General features: G+C 44.3%; 1 protein-coding gene across 1 annotated transcript in view; it reads right to left on the bottom strand.

Moving 5' to 3' along the window:
- The window catches only part of TBX22 (T-box transcription factor 22), a 26,537-nt gene extending 16,876 nt beyond the window's left edge, over positions 1-9,661 (bottom strand). The window contains exons 1-2 of the mRNA XM_087877438.1: positions 8,570-9,661; positions 5,266-5,413 (exon numbers count right to left, since the gene is read on the bottom strand). Of these exons, the coding sequence (XP_087733564.1) occupies positions 5,266-5,413; positions 8,570-8,720 (299 nt within the window). The 5' untranslated portion in view covers positions 8,721-9,661. The remainder of the gene's footprint in view (positions 1-5,265; positions 5,414-8,569) is intronic.
- Between the last annotated feature and the right edge of the window lie 1,433 nt (positions 9,662-11,094).

The raw sequence follows: 11,094 nt of genomic DNA, 5'->3' as shown, positions 1-11,094 counted from the left end.
GTTAAAAATAGTAATTATCGAAGTAAATGAAACAAGTATTGCAAGTAGCAAGGTTCAAAATATCAATAGAAGAGAATATTTGTAGCCTAGTGTTGATTTGTGGGGTTCTTGGTGCTCTCTGAGCTCGGTTGTTTTCATGCATATGTTTCATTACCCAACAACTAGGTAACATCAGAGGAGGAGGAGGAGAGGAGGAGGAGGAGGAGGAGGAGGAGGAGGAGGAGGAGGAGAAGGAGAAGGAGAAGGAGAAGGAGAAGGAGAAGGAGAAGGAGAAGGAGAAGGAGAAGGAGAAGGAGAGGACTGGGTCATTCTTGGTGCTCTCTGAGCTTGGTTGTTTTCTTGCATATGTTTCATTATGCAACAACCAGGTAACATTGGAGGAGGAGGAGGAGGAGGAGGAGGAGGAGAGAAGGAGAAGAGGAAGAGGAAGAGGAGGAGGAAGAAGAAGACACACAGTACAATTAAGTACAATTTTCAAAAAAGAATACAAACACAGTACAATGAAGAGAAACAACCAGGTAGCATTGGAGGAGGAGGAGGAGGAGGAGGAGGAGGAGGAGGAGGAGGAGAAGGAGAAGGAGAAGGAGAAGGAGAAGGAGAAGGAGAAGGAGGAGAAGGAGAAGGAGAAGGAGAAGGAGAAGGAGAAGGAGAAGGAGAAGGAGAAGGAGAAGGAGAAGGAGAAGGAGAAGGAGAAGGAGAGGACTGGGTCATTCTTGGTGCTCTCTGAGCTTGGTTGTTTTCTTGCATATGTTTCATTATGCAACAACCAGGTAACATTGGAGGAGGAGGAGGAGGAGAGAAGGAGAAGGAGAAGAGGAAGAGGAAGAGGAGGAAGAAGAAGACACACAGTACAATTAAGTACAATTTTCAAAAAAGAATACAAACACAGTACAATGAAGAGAAACAACCAGGTAGCATTGGAGGAGGAGGAGAAGGAGAAGGAGAAGGAGAAGAAGGAGAAGGAGAAGGAGAAGGAGAAGAAGGAGAAGGAGAAGGAGAAGGAGAAGGAGAAGGAGAAGGAGAAGGAGAAGGAGAAGGAGAAGGGAAGGAGAAGAAGAAGAGGGTCATTCTTGGTGTTCTCTGAGCTTGGTTGTTTTCTTGCATATGTTTCATTATGCAACAACCAGGTAACATTGGAGGAGGAGGAGGAGGAGGAGGAGGAGAGAAGGAGAAGGAGAAGGAGAAGAGGAAGAGGAAGAGGAGGAAGAAGAAGACACACAGTACAATTAAGTACAATTTTCAAAAAAGAATACAAACACAGTACAATGAAGAGAAACAACCAGGTAGCATTGGAGGAGGAGGAGGAGGAGGAGAAGGAGAAGGAGAAGGAGAAGGAGAAGGAGAAGGAGAAGGAGAAGGAGAAGGAGAAGGAGAAGGAGAAGGAGAGGACTGGGTCATTCTTGGTGCTCTCTGAGCTTGGTTGTTTTCTTGCATATGTTTCATTATGCAACAACCAGGTAACATTGGAGGAGGAGGAGGAGGAGGAGGAGGAGGAGGAGGAGGAGGAGGAGAGAAGGAGAAGGAGAAGGGGAAGAGGAAGAAGAAGAGGAGGAAGAAGAAGACACACAGTACAATTAAGTACAATTTTCAAAAAAGAATACAAACACAGTACAATGAAGAGAAACAACCAGGTAACATTGGAGGAGGAGGAGGAGAAGGAGCAGGAGAAGGAGAAGGAGAAGAAGGAGAAGGAGAAGGAGAAGGAGAAGGAGAAGGAGAAGGAGAAGGAGAAGGAGAAGGAGAAGGAGAAGAAGAAGAAGAGGGTCGTTCTTGGTGTTCTCTGAGCTTGGTTGTTTTCTTGCATATGTTTCATTACGCAACAACCAGGTAACATCGGAGGAGGAGGAGGAGGAGGAGGAGGAGAGAAGGAGAAGAGGAAGAGGAAGAGGAAGAAGACACACAGTACAATTAAGTACAATTTTCAAAAAAGAATACAAACACAGTACAATGAAGAGAAACAACCAGGTAACATGGGAGGAGGAGGAGAAGGAGAAGGAGAAGGAGAAGGAGGAGAAGGAGAAGGAGAAGGAGAAAGAAGGAGAGGACTGGGTCGTTCTTGGTGCTCTCTGAGCTTGGTTGTTTTCTTGCATATGTTTCATTACACAACAATCTGGTAATGGAGGAAGAGGAGGAGGAGGAGGAGGAAGAGGAGGAGGAGGAGGAGGAGGAAGAGGAGGAGGAGGAGGAAGAGGAGGTGGTGGAGGGAGTCATTCTTGGTGCTCTCTGAGCTTGGCCGTTTGCTTGCAGACAATTTATTACCTAACTAAGTAACATCATCAGTGTTTGGGTAATGAAATCCCTTCAAAAAAACAATCAAGCTCAGAGAACATCCAAGACCTTATACTACAGAATACCTTTAGAATAAGGCTTGCAGATAAACAGCAGAAGAAAAGCAAACTAGAGCTAAGAGTAAGCTCCTTCAGAATGTTTCCCAGTGATAAGATTTAATGTTGTTTTCCAAATGTTTGCCCATTAAGAGAACGTAGCCCATGTGCAAGAATGCCACTTTAGGTCTCCAACTTTGTTTTCTTCCACTAACAACAACAACAACGTGTTCTAGGTTCAGCGTTGTTAATATTTTTGTGCTTTTCAGGGCATTTAAATTAAAGTCATCTGTTGCCCTGTTGTGTGAACTGGGATGCATTTTCAACTCGCTTTAGAAGGGCAGATTAATCCTAGAAATAGCAAGACGTGCCGCTCTTTTGTGAGTTTTAATGCTGAAACCACAACATCTGACTTATCGAGATCACTACCATTACTGTCTTAAGTAGTTTGCTTAAGCTGTAAAGAGCACTTGGTTGTCGAAAAGAGAAAGTATGGAGCCAAGACAAAACCAACACAAAGCATTGTGATATAACTCTAGCAAACTTTGAAATGCTGAAGCCCAGTTTCAGAGTTACACAGAATTCATGGTGCTTTACCGAAGAGACATTGCTTTAAAATTATATCATACCAGAAGGCATGGTTTAGTTCCGTTTCTATGCAAGTGATTTATAGCACGATAGGTCATCACTATGGTGACACATTGCTAAGGATGGCAAACTTTGCATCTCCCAAAGCAAATACATTGGGAAGAAGAGGTATCACAAAGTCCCAAAGTTCAGTTCAGACTTCTCACGAAACCGTGAGTGAAGTAACTATGGTCCACTGAGTAAAACACTATTTTATTTATTGAGGGCTTTGCGTAATATACAAAGCCCACGATCATTGCTCAGACAAACCAGACTAGCTGCATTCACGCAGTAAGGAAGCATCTGTTTCCAAGCAAATTTGACTCCTGGTGACATTATGACTCTAGCCATCTCGTTTTAGTGATAGGAATGATCTGGTTTGGGATTGCTGTTTTTTTCCTGGGATGTTGTTATTTTATTATGATTGTTGTCATATCGAGTCTGTAGCTCTGAGATTCTCCGAATGTTTCTTATCTAAGTGTTAATCTGTTTCCTGATTGCTTATTTGTTCCCTGTGACTATCATTAAGTGTTGTACCTTATGATTCTTGATGAACGTATCTTTTCTTTTATGTACACTGAGAGCGTATGCACCAAGACAAATTCCTTGTGTGTCCAGTCACGCTTGGCCAATATAAAATTCTATTCTATAATAAGTTGTTTAAAATCTTACCCTCAAAACGATGCTATAGAGCACTGCACATCAAAACAACTAGACACAAGAACAGTTTTTTCCTGAACGTCATCACTCTGCTAAACAAATAATTCCCTCAACACTGTCAAACTATTTACTAAGTCTGCACTACTATTAATCTTCTCATCGTTCCCACCACTCATCTCCTTCCACTTATGCCTGTATGACTGTAATTTTGTTGCTTGCATCCTTACGATTCATATTGATATTTCCTGATTGCTTATTTGTACCCTATGACTATCATTAAGTGTTGTACCTTATGATTCTTGATTAATGGATCTTTTCTTTTATGTACACTGAGAACATATGCACCAAGACAAATTCCCTGTGTCCAATCACACTTGGCCAATAAAAAATTCAATTCAATTCAATTCAATTCAATTCAATTCAATTCAATTCTATTCAATTCTATTCTATTCTATTCTATTCTATTCTATTCTATTCTATTCTATTCTATTCTATTCCATTCCATTCCATTCCATTCCATTCCATTCCATTCCATTCTAATCAAGAATAACCCTTCTTAGCTTGACCCTTGATAAAGGAAACCAGGAGTTTCCATTTGCTGAGATGAACATTTCGTATTTTGACTTACACAAGTTTGAACCTGATCCGCATCAAAATATTAATTTCAATGAAACTTAATGGTTTCTGCTCCCCCAACAGTCACCAAAGATCATGATAATTTATTTAATTAGCTTTAATTTTGGGGGTTAGCAGAGCTCATCGAACCACAAACTAAACACTGGGGCTGAGTTTGCAAAATGCAAACTAAACTAAAACATGGTTTGTTCAATGTTTATTTTTACAACCAGGCCATGGTTGGTTTCACGCAACATGGTGTGTCACCTGACATGCTGTGCCAAACAAATCCACCACATTCATGGATTAAGATAGTAATCAGAAACCTTCTATGCATTTTTAGGAAGGAAGGGAGAGAGGAAGGGAGGGAGGGAGGGAGGGAGGGAGGGAGGGAGGAGAGGCAAAGAGAGGGAGGAAGGAAGGAAAGAGGGAGGAAGGAAGGAGGGAACGAAGGAAGGAAGGAAGGAAGGAAGGAGAGAGGGAGAGTCAGAGAGAGGAAGGAAAGAGGAAGGAAGGAAGGAGGGAGGGAGAGGCAGAGAGAGGAAAGAAGGAAGGAAGGAAGGAAGGAAGGAAGGAAGGAAGGAAGGAAGGAAGGAAGGAAGGAAGGAAATAATAAAATTGGAAGAGAACTTGGCAGTCTTCTGGTCCAATGCCCTGCTCAAGCAGGAAATCATATACCATTTCAGACAAAACGTTGTCCAATCTCTTCTTAAAAATCTCCAGTGGTGAAGCACCCACAACTTCTGGAGGCAAGTCCTTCCACTTAACTAATTGTTTGTTACTTCTTGTTCTGCCCTCAGGTGCTTTGGAGAATAGGTTGACCCCCTCTTCTAAGGAGCACTAGTCCAAAGAAGTACAGTGTGTGTAAACACAGAATAAAATCATATTCTCATCCTCAACCACAAACATGTTGCAATTTAGCAGAAATAAATATCTTCCTAGGACAGGGCTCAACGATTTCAAGTCAGGATGCATGCAGCAGAGGAGGGAAGACGAAAGACATGGGCACACCTGACCATCTAAAAGCCCTAGATCTTACCTGCCAGCTTTGGTGATGATCATCTCGGTGCCAATTTCATGAAATCTCTTCCACAGCTCTGAGCCTTGTAAGTCGACTTGAATGTCCCCTGTTTCTTCTCGGGCTTCCTCGCAAAGAGATAGGGTGATTTCTCCTTTGGTTTTCTTTTCTGGAAAAGAGAAACGCGAAGAAGAAATAAAACATGAGAAGCAAAGAGAAATGACCGTTGAGGTCTCTGATTAGTGGCTGTCTTCACAGGAGCTGCTGCTGAGCGAGGGCTTCCTTGAATGACAAATTATCCAGTCCTACAGGAAGCTAACCAACAGGGGTGAGCACCAGCTCAGCTTTCTTGGTTGACTAGCCTGACTAGGTGGCTCAGGGGCTAAGACACTGAGCTTGTTGATCAGAAAGGTCGGCAGTTTCTGCGGTTCGAATCCCTAGTACAGATCTCCTGCGTGAGCAGGGGGTTGGGCTAGATGACCTCCAAGGTCCCTTCCAACTCTGTTACCGTTAGACTCAATGCAGCCATTATCTCTTTAAATGGGTCCAGAAGATTATGTGAACCCAGCTCAGGAGTTCAGTGAGACCTTTCTTCCAGGCAGAGAAAGATGGTAATGTTGGTCCTTCTTGAGTTGCTCCAGGCCTTCTTTCCTTCCTTCCTTCCTTCCTTACTTACTTACTTACTTACTTACTTACTTACTTAGCAAGAAAGGTCTTTCAAAGATAGTCTTCCGTTCATTTTAGGTTGTCCCCATGGAACACCCACATTAGAAGCATGGATGGGAATGTCAATAATACTACTATTGTGCTACCTGAAGGAAATAGTTCCCTTACATATTATGTTTTCAGCCCCGGCTTCCATTTCTCTCCCAAATGAAAAGTAATATGGAATTAGTGGAATTGCAGAATTTGTTCAGCAATTGACTCGCTTTTGAAATCTGAAATTGATATTTGTTATTGAAAATTAAAGGTCTGCTAGATCAGCTAGCAGTGGCCATAATTACTAAACTGATACATTTTGCAAGTGGCCATATTGTTATTTTCTGTTCCACGCAGGAGGTGATTCTCCTGTGGCCTTTCGGCTCCCTTGACCTTCAGTCTCACCTTTGAGATTTATCTCAATCCATATTCCTCTCCCTTACACTAGTTTCCTCTCCTTTGGGTGCATTTAACTTAGCAAACAAACATGCTTTATTTTGTTTTTAATTCTGAGAAATTAGAATTAAGTTCTAACAAATAATGAAGGGGAGTCACACAGAATCTGTTCAATTTCAATTTTTCTAAATTTCCAAATCTTTATTGTCAGTGCACAACACATGTGCAATGAGATTGGTTGAGCTCCCTCAGTGCACCCCCCCCGCCCCCCAAAAACACAATACAACTCACAGTGAAGAAAGAAAATCCCTAACTCAATAAATCATATTAACAAAACACCCAGTCCTATTGCACCGGTGTGAACGTGTTACACATTGCACCGGCCCTGCAGTCCATCATACTATGTAGTTATGATGTTATTTCTCATTCAGGAGTCTGACAGCCCACAGATAAAAACTGTTCTTCAGCCTGTTTGTACTGCTGGCTATACTTCTATATCTCCTTCCCGATGGTAGGAGGGTAAAGAAGTGATGACCAGAGTCGTCCCTGTTCACCTCCCCACTCTTTTTTTTAAGCCCGAGAAAAGATTGGCTGTGTTCAAGAAGCCAGGGCTTGATTAACCAGAGTTTAATAAATAAGCCACAATATCTGCCTTTGTCCAACCACTTAGCCAAAGTCAGGAAACTCACATTCTAGCTTAGTGCAACGTTTGTAGGTTGCCCAAAGAAATTTTTTCGGGTTTAATGCTTTTGCCTTTCTTATTTGCAAGCCACTTGGAGTCATGAAGGAATGGAAATCAAATTAAATTCATAAGGGAGAGGATTTTGCCTGCTTTGGAAAGGAAGGAACAGACTCCTCCAGTCTGCTGAACTTTCCTTTGCTGAAATCTGGGTGACTTACTTCCGAGGAAACCCATTCGGGACATAATTCCCAGGGATGGAAACTCCAAAATATCCAGCGGATGGGTTCATGGGACTTTTTTTTTTTTTAATTTGATTTATATGCCGCCCTTCTCCGGAGACTCAGGGCGGTTTACAGTGCGTTAAGCAATAGCCTTCATACTTTTGTATTTTTATACAAATATTTATATTGCCCCCACAAATTGGGTCCTCAATTTACCTACCTTAGAAAGGATGGAAGGCTGAGTCAACCTTGAGCCTGGCGAGATTCGATCTTACTTTAATTGCAGACAGCTGGTGTTAAATTATAGTGCTCTGTCTGTTGAGCTATCCAGGCTCCTAACTTAACTCATTCAGCTTTATAAGCAGCCACATCGCTCGGCTATGCTCCATTAGTGCTAATCTCGTGAACTAACTTGTTGTGGGACTGCATTCTGATCGGGCGAATTCCTGATCCTATGTATTGCTCAGGGGTAGCTGAATTGGGGGAAACCCAATCCTAAAACTTTGCTCCTTCCAATTCTGGGGAATAAATGAGAGAAATTCGGGGGGGGGGGAAGAGGGGGGAGAAGCTTGCACCGCTCAGAGAGTGGTGATGGTGGAAAGGCTTCTGTGAGTTTAGAGGTCCCGATCCCTCACCGGTGCTGATCACCTAAGTCAGGAGTCAGCAACCCGTAGCTCTGGAGCCGCATGTGGCTCTTTCACCCCTCTGCTGCTGCTCCATCATTCAAAATATGCATCACAACCGCCAATGTGCAACACCCACCTGCACACAATTTATTGAGCTTTTCAATCCCTGGTAGGCCAACCATGGATAAATCCAAGAAAAGAAAAGTTTCAGAAGAAAACAGAACATTTAATTCGAGCCTGGATAGCTCAACAGACTAAAAGCCTATTATTAACATTCAGCTGTCTGCAATTATTGCATGTTCGAATCTCACCAGGCTCAAAGTTGACTCAGCCTTCCATCCTTTCTAAGGTAGGTAAATTGAGGACCCAGTTTGTAGGGGCAATAAGCTGACTTTGTATAAAATATACAAAAATATGAAGTCTATTGCTTAATGCATTGTAAGCCGCTCTGAATCTCCGGAGAAGGGCGGCATATAAATCTAATTAAAAAATAAAAAAATTTTTTTTAAAAAAATAAAAACTACATATGCTAGTTTTGTGGCTGCTCAGGAAATAGTCAGGCACCGGAAGGGTTTTGTGGCTCCCGGTGTTTTCTTTTCTGTGGGAAACGGCTCCAAATGACTCTTTGAGTGTTTAAGGTTGCAGACCCCTGTCCTAAGTGGATTCAATTGGAAAGAAAGTTGGGAAGAAATGGGGCTTACCGGGCGCTTGGCTTCTCCTGAAAGGCAGTTTTTCCGTCCTGGTCTCGGAGGAGAGCTCCTCTTCCAGATCCTTTAGTTTGCGCTTAGTAGAATTGGCATTGCCCATTAAAACGTCCACGGAGAAAGCGTGCGCCCGGGAACTCAAAGCCATGTTCCCTTTGCACCAATCGCCGGACCCCCCCTTTTTTCCCCCGACCTAGAAGTGCCCAAAAAGGCGCGCGCAGAGGGGAGGATGTGTCAATCAAAGGGGAATCCCCCTGTCCTCCGATCCACCCGTCAGCTACTGGTCCTAATCCGGGCGGTGTTGGACAGCTCAACGCAGAAGTGTCCCGAGCATCGCCGGCAGGATTTTTCTTTACAAAAGTTCTTTTTCCTCCATTCCATGCAAAGCCTCCGAAAGGAGAAATTTTTGTTTTGTTTGTCTTCTTCTTCTTCTTCTTCTTCTTCTTCTTCTTCTTCTTCTTCTTCTTCTTCTTCTTCTTCTTCTTCTTCTTCTTCTTCTTCTTCTTCTTCTTCTTCTTCTTCTTCTTCTTCTTCTTCTTCTTCTCCTTCTCCTCCTCCTTCTCCTTCTCCTTCTCCTTCTTCTTCCTCCTCCTCCTCCTTCTCCTTCTCCTTCTTCTTCCTCCTTCTCCTCTGAAAAAAATAAAAATAAAATAAAACAAACCCCAAGAGCAGCGGGGGAAGGGGGGAAGGGGGAAAATAAAGCTGTCCTCTCTGCCCCAATGTCGGGGGAGACGCGCGGGTGCGAGGCTGAGTTAAGGAAGCGGAGTCCCGACTTCGTCCCTTCGCCGAACCGGGAGGGCTCCGTTAGAAGCGCCTGGTTGGTTTTCGTGGGAGCCCTTAGAGAAGGAACGGAGAGCGCGAGAAAGAGGAGAAGGAAAGAAAGGGACTCGGATAGAAAACAAACGAGGGGGATGGAAGAGGGAGAGGTAACTGGGGAGGGGGGGGAAGGGATGGCGGAGAGGGTTGAGGAGGAAACGGCCGGCCCCTCCTTTACGGGGGGGTTGGGATAAATAGCAAGGGCTCAGCGCTGCCTTTCCTTGGCCAACGGGGGAAGGAAAGACGCCTTCAAGGACAGGCTGAGGTCCTTTCGCCCGACCAAAGTGGGAACCGGGAGGGGGGAGAGAGAGAGAGAAGATGGGGAGGGGGGACGAAGCGCGCTTTCTCACCCCCTTGGCTTCTCGCTGTTCAGGGAAGGCGACTGGCCCCCTTCGAGAAACGGGAAAGTGGGGAGGGGAGGTTCCACTGAGTAAATGTCACAATAAGTCAAGTCATCGGTTGTTACCAAGCCCAAAACTCTCGCTGGGGCGCGGGGTGGGGGTGGGGTCAGTGGGGGTTCTCCGTACAATTTACTTTCTCTCCTAATTGTCTTCCTTGGCGTGGAAGGGGCAACTATGGTTGAGTTTCTACCGGGGCGCACGGTTATATCCGCGGAGGTTTTAATGGGCCGTGCCAATTCTTAACCAACCCATCGTGCTTGGGGGTCCCTGGGAAGCCCCTACTCTCCTTTCCACGGACCAAGTAGTTATTCCTAAAGACTATAGAGCCCTTTGATTTCTTTGGGGGATGATCTCCGGTTAACACCCCGCGGGCAAGGCTTTTTAAGACAGGTTAAATGGTGCTAAAACTTGCTCCCCGGCGAGATAAAGAGTCAAATCCTATAAAGGATGGGCAACAGGTCAACCTTCGCCCACTTTCTCGCTATCATGGACTCCACTTTCCATCAAGCACGCCCCCCCCCTTCCACCGCCCGATCAAATCTATCGCCTGGGCGTGATGGGAGATGTAGTCCAGGATGCTAGAGTGGAAGCGGAGTAAAGGGGGTGGGGGAGGAATCGACCCCACCCTGAGGGTTGCGGTTTGCCTTTTACGAGGGCGCAATCCGCTGCTTCGAAACGGACATTGCTTTCGATAGGAACGAGAGAACGGTCAACACAACCAGGCGCGCAATCGGGACATGGTTTGATGAATAGAATAGAATAGAATAGAATAGAATAGAATAGAATAGAATAGAATAGAATAGAATAGAATAGAATAGAATAACTTTATTGTCACTTTGAATATTCACTTTGAAATAAGGAAGGAAGGACGGAAGGAAGGAAGGAAGGAAAGAAAGAAAGAAAAAGGAGAGAGAGAGAGAGAGAGAGAAAGAAAGAAAGAAGAAAGAAAGAAAGAAAGAAAGAAAGAAAGAAAGAAAGAAAGAAAGAAAGAAAGAAAGAAAGAAAGAAAGAAAGAAAGAAAGAAAGAAACAAACATTCCATCTCTGGCTGGACCGCGCTTAAGATCTCTATTTTTCGGGCGAGAGACCCTACCCATCGGTTAAGTTAAGGAGGGGAAGCGAGAAAAGCCGAGGCCGAAGAGGAACCTGGTTTAAACCCAGGGATTTCCCTTCAACGAGACATTTTCGTACAGATGTTCAAATGAAGGGAAAGTGACCGAACCCCGGTCTTCTGGGAACAGCGCTCCGGTTAGCTTTTCAAACGGCGTAGCTCCCATCTGAGGTTTAAACTCCGGGCAGGGTGGCT

The sequence above is a fragment of the Pantherophis guttatus genome, chromosome 12 (assembly GCF_059756535.1).
Source record: "Pantherophis guttatus breed Tessera chromosome 12, ASM5975653v1, whole genome shotgun sequence".
In the NCBI taxonomy this organism is placed as follows: domain Eukaryota; kingdom Metazoa; phylum Chordata; class Lepidosauria; order Squamata; family Colubridae; genus Pantherophis; species Pantherophis guttatus.
This window is presented reverse-complemented; position numbering and strand designations above follow the sequence as displayed.